The 19827-nt window shown below is 36.7% G+C and overlaps 1 protein-coding gene across 3 annotated transcripts in view; it reads left to right on the top strand.

The window, feature by feature from the left end:
- The window catches only part of rapgef4a (Rap guanine nucleotide exchange factor 4a), an 81384-nt gene that overhangs the window by 15485 nt on the left and 46072 nt on the right, over positions 1-19827 (top strand). For 2 of the 3 annotated variants that reach the window (XM_067408991.1, XM_067408989.1), the window contains exons 1-3: positions 1227-1384; positions 16670-16742; positions 18728-18792. In XM_067408991.1, coding sequence (XP_067265092.1) covers positions 16685-16742; positions 18728-18792 — 123 coding nt within the window. In that variant the 5' untranslated portion in view covers positions 1227-1384; positions 16670-16684. Of the gene's footprint in view, positions 1-1226; positions 1385-16669; positions 16743-18727; positions 18793-19827 lie in introns of those variants that run through there. The other variant, XM_067408990.1, reaches the window with a different exon arrangement.

Below are 19827 nucleotides of genomic sequence, written 5' to 3'. Positions count from 1 at the left end.
TGATGAGGTGTCTCCCACAGTAATGGGAGAGTCATTTTGGACCAGCACCTACTCCACATATGCAGTAAAACTCCACCGAGGATGGGTGTGACTTGGACCACTCTTTGAGGCCAGTGTGGAAAAATTACCAGAGTGAGTGGTCTGGGAAGTGGGTAAGGCATGCCAGATCTAGAAAGTCTCTTGTGTGGTCCTAGAGGGAGCAATCTTCTTGTTCCAGCTGGAGCAAACGGACAGCATGTAAATCCATCCTTTACTTCTGCTGTTTTAATCTTTTCTAGGTCTCTCATTTTGTCAGGGGTGCACATGTAGTTTAAAATCCAAAACATAGATGTGTGACACAGAATGAACGAATAACCAAGACAAAACACTTAGAACAATACTGCAATACACAATCCATAAATGTTACACACTAAACTTTAACTAGACACAATGAACTGAGGACTTAAATACACAGTGGAAGATCATTAGCAGAACAGGGAACAGGTGTAGACTAATCTGAAACCATGACAACCAATGAAAAACTCGTACACAGGCAAAACAGAGACAAACCCTGTGTCCGAAATCGCCCTCTATACCCTTAAATAGGGCACTATTTGAGGGAACAGCCATTTTTAGTGGTGTCTGAAAACTTAGTGGACATTATCGAGTGCACTCATTCAATCCCGCAATGCTCCACAATAACAAGTGTACAACTGAGGTACGCTCAACGGCTAGAGAATACCCATAGTGCACTGTGAGAGTCAGTTTTTGAATGAGTCTCATATATAATATATCAGTACATACAGTAGAGTACTTTCACTTTATATCTGTGTTCATCTTCTTGAAAATACTGAATTATTGAGTGAAGTCCTGTTACCTTTAAAATGCTTGAACTGACAAACACAATTTTAAGCATGTTAGGCTGCGAAAATGCGTGTTTTTGAGTGTTTAACTTTCTTTGTGTGCGGGTTCATCTTAAATATGAAATAATTATATTAATTTATTACTGAAGACCTTCAACCTTCTTGGACAAAAATATGATGTCAGGTTCTGTGTGGGCTTCTTTTTATATGTTTGTGTGTATGTGTGCATGTGCAGTCAGTAGTCATCAGACCATGATGATTGGAGTACTCAAATTGCCTAGCAACCACTCTGCTCTCAAAGGGAGGGGGGGGGGGGGGGGGGTCAGCTGCCCGTTCAGCCCTACACACGCGCTCACTACATCAGCACTCTTCCTAACACACACTCAGACGCATTCTGGCTGCTGCTCGCAACACACACTAAAGCATGCTTGAGCTGTCATAGAGCTCTCTATATTAGACACTAATAGCTAAAGTGACAAAAAGAGAGATAGAATAGTACTGATTGCTTCAGTCCGTCACTCATGGGTCCGTCAGTACTGTAGGTAAGTGTCTGAGCGGTCACTTGATCTGCTTTTCTTTATTTTTGTTACTTAGAGGTCAGTGTTTGACTGTGTGCTTTATTTTTCTCTGTTTTATCTTGGAATGCAATATGTGTAACTTTCTGCACTCACAGATTTAGGCATGTGCATGTGTGGAGGTGTGCGTGTGATATTGAGGTTTGATTTTGAAAGTAAGTCTTCTGTTTGCTTTCGATGAGCTGAGGTCTTGTGAGAGGAGAATAAGTTATGCTGAGAATGTCTCTATGTGAATTATGTAATGAATGTGTTTTAAGCGAAAAAAAAAGTGCAGTGACGCGCAATTATGGGATGCATTTGTATGTCAAGCATGAAAGAGAGACAATTTAACACAGTTCTCTCATACTGCTGTAAACAGAAATCAGTAGAAAAACACAAAAGGTACTGGTAATTTTAAGTTTATGGGCATTTCTTTAAACCCTGAAACACAACAGAATGCAATGCATAATTTTTTAAAAAATCAATGCAGAAAATTCCTTCATATTAACAGTACTAATAGGCCTCTATTTTTACAGAACTTTCTTAGAGTGTATAATGTGATGTTTCTTGTACTTGTGTCTTACTGGAGTAAGTTCCTTTACAAAAACATAATATCCTGCAAAACCCTGTGGCAAATTTTAGTGAATGTTATTGCAAATGTGCCACAAATTCATATCTTCACGATCAGATTGGCTTTGCGGTTGTTGCAACATTAAATGTGCTCTGTAAATTTATATACTACAAAATTGCAATATTCTAAATCAATTTTTAAAAAAAAAGACTTGGCAGACAGACAGTTCTACTTTATGCTGTAATTATTGTTAATTATTGTCAAATGTTTACTGCCAGTTCACATCCATTGCTGAAGAATGGTACTTGTTAGAAATCCTAACAATTACAAAACATATTCATGTTCAGATATGACTGCATACACTGCAATACAGTGCAGTATTATAAAATGCAGTAAATAAAACGTTATAAATTAAAATAAAATTTTGCATATAAAAATCTACATTAATTAGTTTTATGAAGTTTTATCTTGTACAGAAAGTCTAATTAGCAAAACAGCAACTTGAACACAAAATAATTTTTAATAATTATATTCTAACATTCTAAAAAAATATAGCTGTGAACAGCAATTATCGGGGTTCAGACGCTTTAAGGCCTTTACGCACATGCATAAAAAGGTATTATGTTTTATTTAGCAAGCCTGTAACCATCTTGATCATAGATGGAAAAGACCATTTACAGCAAATACAGGCAATTTACCGTAGAAAATTGATAGTTTTTAAAGCTTTTTAACAGTTATTGAGGATGAGCCAAAAACCTAGGACTCGTTCGCCATAGAAATTATCTCCAATATTTAATGAACGATTCGATGGACAGTGGCGGTTCTAGAAGCAAAGTTGCTCAGAATGAAGAGTTCTACCATGTGATATGAATGTTGTGGGTGTGTGTGAAAAATCATGCGATACACATTCCTTTACGCACATGAAAAACACGAAGGCAGCCCCTGGTAACCGACTTCTCTCTAATTTCTCACAGGCCTCTACGGCCGTGAGTCGAACAGGCCCAGTGAGTTTCATTCCGATCGGCCTCTGTTAACCTTGTTTGATAGCTGCTCAAAATTCAGTGGCTGATGGCGGACATGTTTTTTGAGATGCATCAATGTCCTCCATAGACAGTCATGGAACCTTGGACGAAGACACTGCCTGCCAATTTTCAAGTCAATCTGCCTAACATTGAAGTAGTTGTAGCCATTTTCATGTTTTTTTTCCTGTTATAGCGCCACCAAGTGGCCAGTCACCACTCTTACATAGGTGTGCTGAGTTTGGTGAAAATGTCACATTCCCGTTCACAAGTCATACTCACTTTGAACGTTTTGGCGGTGAATTGGAATTTCAACTGTTATTGACAATCAGACTCCAGAGAATCTTGCTGCACTGGTTTGGTTCAAATTGGGTCAAAAACCTCGGACTAGTTCGCAAAAGTTGTTTTTTCAAAAAATCCAAAATGGCCAAAATTTTTGCAGAATCCGAGGCATGCATCTTGTCCGTCTTGAGCCAAGGATTCCAATGAAATAAGACACTTGAGCCTATGCTGGTTCAGGAGTTATGAGACATTTCGTACTTTTGACCACTGTAGCGCCCCCATCAGGTCAATCGGGGTGAGCTTTGGTGACATTGTAGATGATAAAGCCCTCAAAGTGTCAAGTCTCTACGACTTATGGTTTGGTCTGCCCGATCACTTTTAGGGGAGAATTGCTGATCCTTGGAAAATGGGCTATATGCATGGAGCGTTCTTTAGAACTTCCACAATAATATAAGCCAGCTAGAAAACTTCCAGTGAGATGAGTTGAGCATCAATAGTGTAATACTTAGTTTATAATCAGAATATAGTCACTTAAATAGTCTGACATAGCATTAATTAATTTTTTTTTTTTTATTATTATTATTAGTTATTCAAATGTAAGACAGCATAAAAAATAAATAAATAAAGACGTACCTCATTGTTCCTTCTCGGCTAAATTCAATTCAACCATCAGTTTTCACACTTTTATGTGAAAAAAAGCTTCAAAAATTAAATATTTACTGTGCACTTTAGTTAGATTAATTGAATAAAATGTGTGTTTTTACAAGTGTGCTGAAATCAATGATCTTGTGCTGCACTGATTGACAGCTGCTGTGATTACTAAGGGAGAGCACGGTGCTCGCTTTCTGTGTAACTAATTCACAATAAAAATTATTGTTTACTTAATATTTTTTGAGTACTTCACATTGACAAAATGTATTTTAAACATAGTTATTTTATAATGTTTAATATTTAGTCAAAAACAAAGTGAAAAACGATTAGAGGACATGGCTGATATATGCGCAAATAAATGCTACTTTGCCACCACCTGCTGGTTAAAGTGGTAATTATTGTATTTTTTATTTTTAAATAAGTGTTTTCTTTCAAATGTAGAATTTCCTACATGTTTAAACATTTGGTTTTACAATGGGGACAATCTTAGAAGGATGAACAAATAATGTTTGTGGTCATTACATTAAAAATAACATTTGAAGTACTGGGGGAAAAATGTGTGTGTGTGTCTAATTACAGACAGCGTTTTTAAACGGTCCCAATAACTTCGTCTTTATTGCAATCAATAAAACTGGTGTATTGGGAAATTAGGTAAATGTGATAAGTGCATTAAAATATGAATACACCATTAAAAAGTCAACCATTGATGGTTTTGTGTCGATGTACATCCAAGAACCGTGATTCAGTTCAAGTTTCTTTTGAATGTTTCCATGTATCCAGTATCAGCTGATAAAAAGCGTCCATGCAGGCGTACCTCCTCCATATTTCACTGTGGGCAGTGTTAGATTTGGTCCACACTGAAGTTAGCTCATCCACACAGCTTTATCTTGCTCTCGTCTCACACAACATCTCAGTTGTGTCATTATTGTGCTTTGTTGGCCCAGACATGGGTCTTTTAGAGTAATGTCATCTTTCTGATGATTGACCGCTGCATCTTTCCTACGTTCTCAGCTTCTGAACTTTGCTGGCGTGTCTTTGAGGCTGATTTGGCTTTCATCTCCTAACAATTGTACCTTCTTCCTAATTGAAGCATTTGACTTTACTTCTATGTTCTGCCCTGCTGATTTATAACCTGAATAATGATACTAATTATCAGTAGTTATTGGTTGAAATGATAATATATTTGCAATAAAAGCATTAGTTTTGTTGTTTAGATCAAAGAGAGGTGGGCTCCTGAATACCATATATTGTTGTTTTCTAGCAAGCAGTTTGAAGCAGAATGTCTGTTAATGGTCAGATGCCCCGCTGATGCTGGAAACAGGCCTTCATCTTTTCAGTCGAAAAACTCCCAAGTCAAACTCTAATTATCTAGTGCATGAAGCGGGCTGCCGTTGTCATGGCGATGAGGCACTCTTATTAGTTCTGTATATCATCAGCGTGGCATATATCTAAAAGATGGTCTATGATTTTTCATAAACTTTTTCTTTTCATTTTTGCGAAACATTTTGGCTTATTTCAGTGAAGAGTACTTTAATTTCCTGGTGATATATTGGGTTTCTACATTCATACAGATGTAATCAACTTGAGTTTACAGTAAAAGCATGCTGCAGCACTAATGAGCAGATTATTGGATACGAGGTTTCATTACTCTCACAAAACTAACCTGATTATTTATATGTGAGTGGAGAACATGATCTATGAGACGAGCAAAACCCTTAAAAAACTGAATCAATGTAGAAGACCACTTCCCAAAAGAAATGTTATCTCTTTATTTATCTCACTGGGTTCTCCTTAAACTTAAACTGAGATGAAATTTAGAGCAAATGGAGACTTGTTTAAAGATCATATTAAATCAAAATGTGAATTTTGTAGCTTTTAGATATTAATTTCTGTCAGCTTTGGGGTAATGTTTGTTCACCTGCAGTTAGGCAGCATTTATTCAGACTGCATTTATTTGACCAGTAAAAACTGAAATATTCTGCAATATTATTACAATTTAAAATCATTACAGAAATCATTCTAATATGCTGAGCTAGATCACTCTGGCCTACTCTTGATGTGTTTTCACTAATCTGGTGAGTTTAATATCTTTGTTGTTTTCTGTCTGTTCAGAGATTTGATTCTCAGTATAGCTTGTGTAAGTGTAGAGGTGGGTTATATAAGAGTTTGCTCGAGATATTCACACACCCTGAGCATGAACGCTTCATTACTCATTACTGTGCTCAGGTTGAATGCCTGCAACTTAAAGAAACAAATCCTGCCACATTCAGTATCACTCTACACAGCACACGTGTGTTCATTTGTATATCAGCTGTGTGTGTGTGTGTTCTTGTATACATGGTTTATGAGGTCACAAATGTGTATAATGACATGGGTATTACAACGTAAACATGGTTTATGAGGACACTTCATGTGTCTTCGTAAACCAAATGGCTTAAAATAACATACTAATCAAATTCAAAAAATGCAGACAGTTTTCTGTGATGGGTAGGTTTAGGGGTAGGGGGATAGAATATACAGTTTATACAGTAAAAAAAAAAACATTACGCCTATTGAGAGTCCCTGTAAACCACATATACAAGTATGTGTCTGTGTGTGTGTGTGTGTGTGTGTGTGTGTGTGTGTGTGTGTGTGTGTGTGTGTGTGTGTGTGTGTGTGTGTGTGTGTGTGTTATTTTCTATTGTGTGTATTAAGGGTCTGGGTCTTCCCGCTATTGGAAACTCAATTTAAATTGAACTAATTACTGTCTTGAGCATGAGGCTGCTTGTTTAAATTGACAGCATTGCAGAGCCACAGTGATCTAATTATAAGGAATTTTTTTGGATTTAATGCTGCAGAAACACTGTGTAAATATGTGATTTTGTGTGTGCTGTTTGTGCGTTTGACTGTGTAATTGTATATCAGCCTCCACTAAGCACCTCTGGGCTGTCACGTCTCCTCCAATCACAGCACCCCACTAAAGCCCCAGGGCATGCTGGGTAATCTGTCATGTTCTGTTGCTGTTTAATTTATGTCATTAGAATTTAGTGTATAGCATATATGCTACATATGGTACATGTATTTAGATTTTATATATTTTTTATAATTAAAGTGCCATGTGTAACGATCAGTGCTGGGCACGTTACTTTAAAAAAGTAATTAGTTATAGTTATTAGTTACTTCTCACGAATAGTAACTGGGTTAGTAACTGAGTTACATCATTATAAAAGTAACTAATTACCAGGGAAAGTAACTATATGTTACGTTAAAAAAAATAAAAATCAAATATGTCAATTAACTTGGATGCCCCCAATATTAAATATGTTTTAAATTCATCTTTTTGATTATGAAAAGTGAACAACATGAGTAAGATAGGATACATCATAAGATGGGCAATATCGGGAGTCATGGAGTGGGTCAGACATGATTTTGACCACTTCATTAAGTTTTGTTTTGTAGAAAGCCATTCTTTAAAGTGAATTTGGTTTTGTAAAAATTGTATCTTAATTTTTAATCAATGTTTCATCAACCAGTTGCCTGGATTTGATAAATAAGAAGCAAACATAGCAGAAAATATAATCATGACAATATAATCATGGCGCTGGCGCGATCACTTGCACGTGAACTGGAGCGCGTCTTATAGGCTAAATGAACTGAAACTCAGTGGCTGCTTGTCTCACAGATGTGAGAAATATATATATAGAAAGCTTGAAATAATTCAAAACAAAAAGAAATAGGCTACTCTCTGATTATGTAATCCAAATGAAATGTGCATTTTCTCTCTAAGCGCGTCCACATGCGATGATGAGAGTCAGCAATGTCAACTTCATCTTTGCAGCCGACACGGATTCAGAAAACATTAGTTTATTAATAAACAATTAAAATGTCTCCTTACTGTTTTTGTCACATTCATAATCATTACTTTTGCTGGTTCTTTATGACAAGCTTTAAGTGTGCGCTTGAGTGCTATATAGCCTTTATTATGTAAACGCTCATTATTATGGTTTGTTCTTTACAGTATTTAAGAAATCAATTTAATATAAATGTGATTAGTCAACTAATGGCTTAAATGAACAACTACTAGTCCAACACACACACCAGAGAAAAAACTTTGCAGGTCCTATGGCTGAGAGAGTGCTAGTCAGATGAAAACCGCTTCAGTAAGTTCAATTATAGCAACGTGGGATTTTTTTGTCGGTAAGAGTAACGGCGCTGTAACGGGGAAAAAGTAATTAATTTGATTACTTGTTACTGAAGAAAGCAATGCCGTTTATTTATAACGCAGTTATTCACATCACTGGTAACGATCAGTCATTTTCTAAAAAAAAATAAAAAAATGGTTATACTTTTTAACCACAAATGCTCGTCTTGCACTAGCTCTGCGATGCATTGGAAATGTCACGCAATGACCGATTGTTTCTCTAGATAAGACCTCTTATTCCTCGTCTGGGATCGTGTAGAGCCCTTTGAACCTGCACTGAAACTGACATTTGGACCTTCAACCTGTTGAACCCCAGTGAAGTCCACTATATGGAGAAAAATCCTGGAATGTTTTCCTCAAAACCTTAATTTCTTTTCAAATGAAGAAAGAAAGAAACATCTTGGATGACATGGGGATGAGTAAATTATCAGGAAATTTTAATCCAAATGAGCCTATAACTGTAAAAATGTGTTCTACTAGGCAGAATTTAGAATAAAAAGGTTCTTCAAGAACTTATCCGTTAAATAGCTTACTTATAGTTGACTCTACATGACACGACACTCTACCATGATTTATCTTTATCACCCGCCTCATACAGCTGTTACCAAGAGAACTTAACACATGATTCCCCCCAAATTCTGTCACCATGGAAACTACTAAAGTGATAATAGCAACCCATGTTCAGCTCATCAGTTCTAAAAGACAGTCTTTTTAAAATAAATTGTTAGCTTTTTCACCTTTAATGTACAGGACAAAAGCAGGAGGGACAGGACACTGTGGTAAAGGACCTAGACTCAAACTCCACTCACAGCTCAGCTGCACCATATGTTGGAGCACAACCTAAAAGACAGTCAGTTGTTTTTATGAAGAGTCTGTACTTGTAACCTTTGTTGATGTGCCTGGTGCATGTATACTTCTCCAAACCCACACACAACCTGTATCCACAGGAAGCACTCTATAGTCATTCACAATTCTACACATCTCTCCCCTCTTGTGTGTTCATAATGTATTTTGGCTATTTTGATTGTGCTTTCAGCTACCAATAAGTGGATATTACTCTCAGGTCTGTTATAGGTGTAAAGTACAGTATGGAAAATTCTGGATATATTCCATGAAAATCAGTGCAGAAATGTGAAATTTTGTGTGGGTCTTCCCACCTCTAACTGAGACTGTGTTAAAACTGATTTCACATAATTATATAAGAGACCTTTTTTATGATCTGTGGAATAATGAGCTTTTACACAATAACTGTCTTTATCATCATTAAATATAACTGTTGCAGAGTCTACTCAAATGAAGAAGCGCTTTGTGCAGTTAGACTGATTACAATACAAAGATAAATCATTACAAATACAATAGAAACATGACTGAGAGGCAGAGCAGAGTCATTTTCAATTAGCGCTCTGCACTGGACTGTCAAGACATATTAGAGCTACATACATAATGCTAGCAGTTCCTCTCCAGAGATGAAGAAATGATTGGAACAAGGGTGACTAGAGTAATTTCACAAAAAAAGATTTAATAATATACTTTTAAATGATTAAAATTACATTGTAATATTTTCGTTAATATTTTTTGTATTATTTGCAATTAAAGCATTATCTATTGAGGAGGGTCATTTCATTGGTTGTCGTAGTGCTATGCAGGAATTTATTTTCAAGGAAGTACCGTGTCTATTATTGGGTAAAGCTACAGGAACGTCATCCGCTAGTCAGCTTGAGAACCTTTCCATCTAAGCGTTATCAGATTGTAGCAGTAAATGAAGAGGTATCATATCGATCAAAAGTTCAGTTTGGAGTACCGCAAGGCTCAGTAATAGGACCATTGCTTTTCACTCTGTACTTGCTACCCTTGGGAGAAATCATTAGGAAGCATGGCATTAATTTTCTCTGTTACTCTGATGATACTCAGCTCTATATTTCTTAATGCCCTGACGAAACATATCGATTCACAAAATTAAGGGAATGCATAGTTGATGTAAAAAATTGGATGACTAGTAATCTCCTACTAATAAATTCTGAAAAAAGGTTTTAATTATTGGACCAAAAACCTCAAGTTAGTAACTGATAGAAATCTTTAATAGTGTTGTAGTCGAGACCAGCTCATTCGAGTCCGAATCAAGATCGAGTCCAGAGTATGTTGAGTCCGAGTTGAGACGGAGAGAAGGTAGTTTGGAGTTCTAGACATGAAAGATATCTAATCTTTCTGGGGCTATATTAGCCAAGTAGTATGTGTTGGGGAATTTAAAATGTAACATTTAAATTATATTCTGCTGAAATGAATGAAATGACTTGAAAAAATATTTGTACATTTTGCTGAATGAGATTCAAAGATCCGAGTCAGTAAAATGATCCGAACTTTCCGTTACTACCTGAGCCCTGCTGCCTTTGCACGTTAGTCTCAAGTCATGCACAGTTGCGCACAAGAAAATCATTGGACGTGTCAACCAAACATCAATTTACTGAGATTCTCAGCTTTTGTCGTTAATGGCTCTTGGAGCCCCTCTCCCATTCTTTGAATAGGTATGCTGATTGGATTAGGACTTGTGACACTCTAGAGTCTGGGGCAGGTTCCTATACCTGAATACTTAATTTGCATGCTTTGTTGTCTCCCTGGTGCTTTGTCTCTATCACTAAGCACTGCCCCCTAAAATGTATATAAACTTCAATGTACACTGCCTTAGTGAGACTTGGATGACTACAGCGATGCACAGCACGTTTCTCAATAAAGAGTAGCTTCTGCTTGAGAGATATCCCAATGTCTCCTGGTCTCTGCTTTGACGAGGAAAAAGTTTCCAACAGACTCGAGTGGACTCGGGAATGAGTCCGATTCCTAATATGTTAGAGTACAAGTCAATTCCGAGTCAAAATGAACACGAGTCCGTGACAAGACCAAGACCATTACAGTATGGTCTCGAGACCGAGTTTAAGACAGAGTCCGAATCTCGATTACTACAACTTATATATTACATATAGTAGGGGGAATCTCCTCAACCACCACCAATGTGCAGCATCCACCTGGATGATGCGATGGCAGCCATATTGCACCAGAGCGCATACCACACACCAGCTTATTGGTGGAGAGAAGACAGAGTGATGAAGCTAATCAGTATATGGGGATGATTAGGAGGCCATGATAGACAGAGACCAATGGGCAAATCTGGCCAGGATGTTGGGGTTACACCCCTACTCTTTTCGAAGGACATCCTGGGATTTTTAATGACCACAGAGAATCAGGACCTTGGTTTAACGTCTCATCTGAAGGACGAAGTGTCCCCGTCACTATACTGGGGTGTTAGGACCCACACAGACCACAGGGTGAGCACTCCCTGCTGGCCTTACTAACACCTCTTCCAGCAGCAACCTAGTTTTCCAAGGAGAAAATGCTAACATTAGATGCTAACGGTCTAATCACATTCAATGAATTTAAGCTATGCTAAAAGTGGCACCGCCAGACCCAGAGATCGTCTGAATGGATTCAAAAACTGTAAAACTCAACTGTTTAACTCTAGGGGAGTTGGAAAATTAGCCTATTTTCAAAAAAGTGGAGTGTTTCTTTAATATGTTAGCCAAAAAAGTATACTTCTTTAAAGTATAACAAATCTCAGAACATAAATAGGTGCACTCTGACCAATGAGAGGTCTAGTTAACTCACACGTGACTTATGTTTCCTTGTGAAAGCGAACCAAACCAAGAAGAAATTGCAACATTGTAACAATTTTAATCCATGTTTCGGAACAAAGCAAATGGTCTACAGGTCTTAAAACGCCCTTAGACTCTGAAGACACACTTTGACACTTTTGACTTTGACATGAATGTTGTTGCATTAGATAAAAAATGAAAATCATTCATTCACCCTCATGTAAGTTCAAACTCATATGACTTTCTTTTATGCAACAAGACAATGCTGGTTGATTTTCCATTCAAGAACAATGAATGGGGACTGAAGCTTTAAATCTTCAAAAAAAGGAAAAAAAAAATCATAAAAGTGGTTCATATGACTTTTCATATGCGCTGTTTATATGAATTATATGCTCTATAATTCAAGTCTTGTAAGTCATATATCTTTTAATCCACTTATTCAAATGATAATCTTCAATGATTCAATGATAATCTAGTGAGTTGTTAACCACTATTACTGGATCATTTCAGGAAGTGATTCGAACTTGAGACTCATTTAGTCCAGTTCATAAATTAATCATTGTGAACCAGATCATCCAAATTACTGAAAAAATCGGACTTATGGAAGAAAGTCTGAGTTTTGTGTTTGGACAACATGATGGTGAGTATACAGAACGTTCATTTTTGGGAGAACTCTCTTTAAGTGTCCAAACTTATTTTGAAGCCCATCATACGCTGACTCAATCTCTGACTGTTGTGTTCAGTGTTGTGATATTTATCGATAGACCTAATGACATATTAGGTTAGGTTTGTGTGATTTATGAGATGTATCCGTCAGAGATAATGACTTGTCCTCTTACATAGAGACTTCCACTCCCCTGAGAGCGGGACACTCGCATCTGTGCCCCAGAAAGGCCACATTAACCCTCCCAGGTGTCCTGGTTAATGGCTCAGGCCGCCTCTGTGTCATTAGTCACTGGGATTAATTTATTGGCACCTCCTGTTACTAAAACATTCAGTTTTGAGAGTGATAAAATCTTCTTATTCTGTCACACTCCTGCTATATGATGATATTTATGAATCATAACTTAATAGCTGCTATGTTGCATTTTCTCAAATCTGAATCCTATACAGACAGTGATGTATAAGATTAAGGTCTTCACTTCTGTGTTGGGTTTGATGGATCAAAACAGATATGAATTGAATTTATCGACATATTGAATATGGTCTTTGGGGATGTACGAACCTCTGCATGTGGTGGGGTCTTAAACACATTACCTGACCTTGATGGACGAGCTGGACTTTCTGCTCTCTTGCCGAACACTAAATGGGCACTAATCTCTCTCATGTGTCTATAATTAGAAGATGTTTTTGTCCAAAGCAACATAAAGTATACTAATGCTCTTCTCCAGAGATATCCAAGGTTAAGTGCCTTGCCCAATAGTACTATCTGTCCGTCTATCTATCTATCTGTCTTTCTAGAATTTGATGTCAGCTTGAACTGTCTAGTAACTTTGATTGTTTGCTCTCTGACTATCATCCTTTTTTTCCCAACATATTTTGTTTGAAATATTTTGCTTCATGAAAGGAAACAAAAAACACTATTATTTCTTAATAAATTGGTAATTTTTGTTAGTCTAGAACACCAGAAAAATGAGATTCTCACAAACTACTGAAAATAATTTCATCCCTATGATCACTTAACTGTAATATTTTGATAAAAGAAAGCTTAGTGATATTTTCCGAAAAAGAAGTGTGCTTAATTGTATTGAATGTGTACTTCAAATCATAAATGTTCAGTATTTAAAAACAGTACTTGCAGATAATATAAAATTAATTAAATAAAATAAGTGTAGGCCTACTTACAAACCCGATTCCAAAAAAGTTGGGACACTGTACAAATTGTGAATAAAAACAGAATGCAATGATGTGGAAGTTTCAAATTTCAATATTTTATTCAGAATACAACATAGATGACATATCAAATGTTAAAACTGAGAAAATGTATCATTTTAAGGGAAAAATAAGTTGATTTTAAATTTCATGGCATCAACACATCTCAAAAAAGTTGGGACAAGGCCATGTTTACCACTGTGAGGCATCCCCTCTTATTTTTATAACAGTCTGCAAACGTCTGGGGACTGAGGAGACAAGTTGCTCAATGTTGTCCCATTCTTGTCTAATACAGGCTTCTAGTTGCTCAACTGTCTTAGGTCTTCTTTGTCGCATCTTCCTCTTTATGATGCTCCAAATGTTTTCTATGGGTGAAAAAATGGACTGCAGGCTGGCCATTTCAGTACCCGGATCCTTCTTTTACGCAGCCATGATGTTGTAATTGATGCAGTATGTGGTCTGGCATTGTCATGTTGGAAAATGCAAGGTCTTCCCTGAAAGAGACGACGTCTGGATGGGAGCATATGTTGTTCTAGATCTTGGATATACCTTTCAGCATTGATGGTGCCTTTCCAGATGTGTAAGCTGCCCATGCCACACGCACTCATGCAACCCCATACCATCAGAGATGCAGGCTTTTGAACTGAGCGCTGATAACAACTTGGGTTGTCCTTGTCCTCTTTAGTCCGGATGACACTGCGTCCCAGTTTTCCAAAAAGAACTTCAAATTTTGATTAGTCTGACCACAGAACAGTTTTCCACTTTGCCACAGTCCATTTTAAATGAGCCTTGGCCCAGAGAAAACGCCTGCGCTTCTGGATCATGTTTAGATATGGCTTCTTTTTTGACCTATAGAGTTTTAGCCGGCAATGGCGAATGGCACGGTGGATTGTGTTCACCGACAATGTTTTCTGGAAGTATTCCTGAGCCCATGTTGTGATTTCCATTACAGTAGCATTCCTGTATGTGATGCAGTGCCGTCTAAGGGCCCGAAGATCACGGGCATCCAGTATGGTTTTCCGGCCTTGACCCTTACGCACAGAGATTGTTCCAGATTCTCTGAATCTTTGGATGATATAATGCACTGTACATGATGATAACTTCAAACTCTTTGCAATTTTTCTCTGAGAAACTCCTTTCTGATATTGCTCCACTATTTTTCGCCGCAGCATTGGGGGAATTAGTGATCCTCTGCCCATATTGACTTCTGAGAGACACTGCCACTCTGAGAGGCTCTTTTTATACCCAATCATGTTGCCAATTGACCTAATAAGTTGCAAATTGGTCCTCCAGCTGTTCCTTATATGTACATTTAACTTTTCCGGCCTCTTATTGCTACCTGTCCCAACTTTTTTGGAATGTGTAGCTCTCATGAAATCCAAAATGAGCCAATATTTGGCATGACATTTCAAAATGTCTCACTTTCAACATTTGATATGTTATCTATATTCTATTGTGAATAAAATACAAGTTTATGAGATTTGTAAATTATTGCATTCCTTTTTTTATTCACAATTTGTACAGTGTCCCAACTTTTTTGGAATCGGGTTTGTAAAAAAGTACAGTACACTTTCATAGGATTCTTAACACACTTAAGTAAACTTAAAAAGTGTACTTAAAGTGTAAAAGTGTATTTTAAATCATTGTTTTAATAAACTTTTGTGTTTTAAAGTACACTTATTTTCATGTCTTGACTAACATACTAAAGCACATGTAAAGTACTTGATAATTTTATCTCTAGTGTGTTATTCAGTATTACATTTAGAGTTAATTTATTTTAAGTGCACTAAATTGCAACTTCATCATTACAACTGTGTAATTAGAAGTGTATTTAAATAATCAATCAATCAATACAAATGATTATAGTATATTTTTTGTTCACCATAAATGCTTGTCAGTACACTTTAACCACATTTCGAAATAATATTTCAAGTAATTGTGAAATTACATATGAATAAGTCCTACTTAAGTGGGTAAAAAAAGTGCTCTACTATTTGCATTTGATATAAATTTAAACTGTAATACATTTTCATTTAATCACAATTATAATGCAGTTAAGGTTCTGAAAACATTAAATTCCGTTCACACTTAAATATATTATTTTAGTGTAAATTATGTCTTTAACATTGTGATATTGTTGGTCCATTATATTAAGACATATTTGATAGAGGTATAAAAGTTCATTCCATGGTGGGATTAGAGATAAGAGGTGGTACCTGCAATAGTATTTGAAATGTTGTAAGTGTGTGTATGTCATGAGCTCTGTGTCAGCAATGTGCATATGTGTGTGACCTGTGTGTGCTGTCTGATCTTTGATTCAGAAATATTGATTTAATCCAGCGTAATCCCTTCTGATCTGCAGTCAGACCTGATTAAAGAGATTACAGATGGCACTGCCTCCAAACTCTTCTTCTGAAACTGCTTTCTTTATGTGTTCTTAGTATGTTGAGTCCATCGTTCTCGGCTGCAGCTCCAAAGAAAAACTATAGATTTTAGGAGACTATGGCAAGAAACTTAATTGGATGTTTGGGTACTAAAAAGAAAAACCAGACTCAGCTGAGGGATGAGGTTTATGGTTTCTTTCATGTGTGTGCTTTCTTTGATGGCTATAGCATTTACATAACACTGAGCATATGTGTGTGTTTGTGTGTGCGTTCATGCATATGTGCGTATATTAATCATATACAGAATGATAAACTCTTTTACCCAATATGCTTTAAGTACGCAAGAAATTGTGTTTACAATTCACTTACCTCTGCAATCTGATGTATTTCCCCAAAAAAAATAAAAAATATGTGACAGGATTTGATTTTATCCATCAGGAGTTGACTGGATCGTGAAAAACTCTATAGCAGGAGATTTGTAGGGAAGGGTTAAAAATAGGCATTGGTGATGCTCAATGAAAAGGAAAGATGAAAGATTGAGAAGACAAACATGTTTTTCTCTGGAATAACTGATGAAGCTTTCACAAAAAGAGATTTTTTTTGTCGTTTATTACTCATATCCTCGGTTTCTTTGTTTATGCTGTCTTGTGACTAGAGTGTTTGTGTCTTTCAGAATTATCGTCAGTGTATGGCTGGTCTACTGGTCCCTCCCTATGGTGTTATGGAGAGTGTCTCAAATGCTGACAGTAAGTAAAACACTTGTCTTCCTCAATTTACTCACTGATGTTGTTCCACACTTATGACTGTCATTCTTCTGCGGAACACAGTTGTTCAGAATTTCTAAACTGCTATTTTTCATAAACCTGAAGCACATTGTAAAAAGCAAAAATCACCTTGAAAGTATCATTTACTGTAAGTAGTGCAACTTGTGTGCTTGTTACATGTCCTCTGAAGCCATACAATAGCTTTTTGTGAGGAAAATACCTCAAAAGTTTGTGATTGAGGTGTTTGAAAGTCTCTTCTGCTCACCAAGGCTGCATTTATTTGATCAAAAATACAATAAAAACAATAATACTGAATATATATATATATATATAATAATACTTGAAATACTAATAAATAAAAATGAAAAATTTACTCCCATCTTCGGTATCACATGATCCTTCAGAAAACATTCTAATATACTGCTCAGGGAGCATTTCTGATTATGATCAATGTTGTAAACAGTTTTGCTGCATCACATTTTGGAATTCGTAATACAGCAGGTAGTCAACCAAAATGTCTATTACTGCTGTGTGTAATGCCGCTGTGAGGCTGCAGCGTTAAATACTTGGTCTGGAATTTACATTTTTTCCAGGATTTTTTTAATAGAAAGTTAAGCTTTCATTTGAAACAAATCTTTTGTAATAATGTAACGGTCTTTACTGTCCATTTTGATCAATTTAATTCATCCTTTGCTGAATAATTAATTTCTTAAAAAAAAAAAAAAAAACGTTCTGACCCCAAACTTTTGAATGGTAGTGTTTGGCGTCATTCCACTATGCTGGAACTCTTATGCCTATTTGTGCTGAATTTTTATTAAAGGGATAGTTCACCCAAAAATGAAAATTTGATGTTTATCTGCTTACCCCCAGCGCATCCAAGATGTAGGTGACTTTGTTTCTTCAGTAGAACACAAATGATGATTTTTAACTCCAACCGTTGCCGTCTGTCAGTAGTATAATGCATGGCAATAGGAACTCCATCTATAAGAGTCAAAAAAAAAACATGCACAGACAAATCCAAATTAAACCCTGCGGCTCGTGACGACACATTGATGTCCTAAGACACGAAACGATCGGTTTGGGCGAGAAACCAAATGGTATTTATATAATTTTTTTACCTCTAATACACCACTATGTCCAACTGCCTTGAGCATCCGGTTGGTGAGGTGTGAATGCACTCTGATGCCAGAAGTGATCTCTTACACTTATTGACATATGCGCGAGAGATCACTTCTGGCATCAGAGCGCATTTTCAGAACTGACCAACCGGATGCTCAAGGCAGTTGGACATAGTGGTGTATTAGAGGTAAAAAAATTATATAAATACAGTTTGGTTTCTCGCCCAAACCGATCGTTTCGTGTCTTAGGACATCAATGTGTTGTCACGAGCCGCAGGGTTTAATTTAGAAACAAAGTCACCTACATCTTGGATGCCCTGGGGGTAAGCAGATAAACATCAAATTTTCATTTTTAGGGGAACTATCCCTTTAACTAAGATTAACAAACACTGTAAATGAAATGCTCATTGTTAGTTAATTTTACTTAATGCAATGTTAACTAATAGGACCTTATTGTAAAGTGTTAGCGATATTTCTATGCTGATGTGCAGAATTCAGTAAGAGACTGTGCTCTCTGTGTATATGAAGAGGGATGTGCTGTTTTATCATAGATGAAAGTCATCCAGGACTGAGTTATTGTTCCTGAAGGAGAAAGCTTTTGTGTTGTGGGTAATGACCCCCCCCTTCTCCCCGCGGCCCCTCAGGACCCATTACTGAAGATTACACACATCCTGCATCCCCATGATGACTTTACACACATATTTAATCTTCTTACTTACTTATCGCTTCTGCTGAATCTGCTGCATTTTAATCTTGCCTTGATTGATTGCCTTGCATTGATGCTCATCTTAGATTTTAAAGTCTTGATCTTTATTTAATTAATTGTATTTGTCTTTTTTTTTTTCACAGGAATGCCCGACAAAGAGAATCTGAGCAACAGTTCTTCCGGATCATCATCCAAACACTTAAATAAGGTTTGTTTTAGCCCAAAAATACAAGCTTCTATCTTTGAAATCACTGATCATCTGTACAGTCAGGTCACATGTTCACTCTCCTGTCCGGAGTCATGACTATCTGATGACAGTCTCTGTGATTGTCATCCTGTGGACCCCAAAAGTGCAAAGTCTGTCATCATTTACTCATCCTCATGTCTTTCCATGTAATATTCTTCAGTTGAACACAGAAGTTTAGCAAAATTTCTTGAGTGCTCTTTCCCATGCAATGAAAGTGAATGGGGGACTGGTGCTGTCCAATAAAATACCCAAAAAATATCAAAACAGTAGTACATATGATTCTTTCACCATATTCTCTGAGTCATTTGTAGTCATATAATATAATATGTGAGGAACCGATTGAAATTTAATTAATTCGTTGATAATCGTCCCCTCTGCCTCATCCGTGTTAGCATGCATTCAAGTATGGCATGTAAAGATGCACATAAATGAAATGCATAAATGTTAATAGAGTTTTCATTTGAACTGTTACTCATTCAACAATATTAAACTATCACAGTGTAAGACTGTGCATGTTCACGTCTGTCTGCATAATAATTTTTAAAGGTGCCCTAGAATCAAAAATTGAATTTACCTTGGCATAGTTAAATAACAAGAGTTCAATACAGTTTCCTCCTTCTTGTGTAAATCTCATTTGTTTAAAAGACATCCGAATAACAGACAAATCTCAACATAACACCGGCTGTTACATAACAGTCTGGATCATTAATATGTGCGCCCCAATATTTGCAAATGCCAGCCCATGTTCAAGGCATTACACAAGGGCAGCCAGTATTAATGTCTGGATCTGTGCACAGCTGAATCATCAGACTAGGTAAGCAAGCAAGGACAAGGCAGGGAGCGCGCGATTTAAAGGGGCCGCAGCCTGAATCGGTGCATAGTTAATGATGCCCCAAAATAGGCAGTTAAAAAAAAATAATTTAAAAAAATCTATGGGGTATTTTGAGCTGAAACTTCACAGACACATTCAGGGGACACCTTAGACTTATATTACAT

Source organism: Chanodichthys erythropterus, chromosome 14 (assembly GCF_024489055.1).
Source record: "Chanodichthys erythropterus isolate Z2021 chromosome 14, ASM2448905v1, whole genome shotgun sequence".
NCBI lineage: Eukaryota > Metazoa > Chordata > Actinopteri > Cypriniformes > Xenocyprididae > Chanodichthys > Chanodichthys erythropterus.
This window is presented reverse-complemented; position numbering and strand designations above follow the sequence as displayed.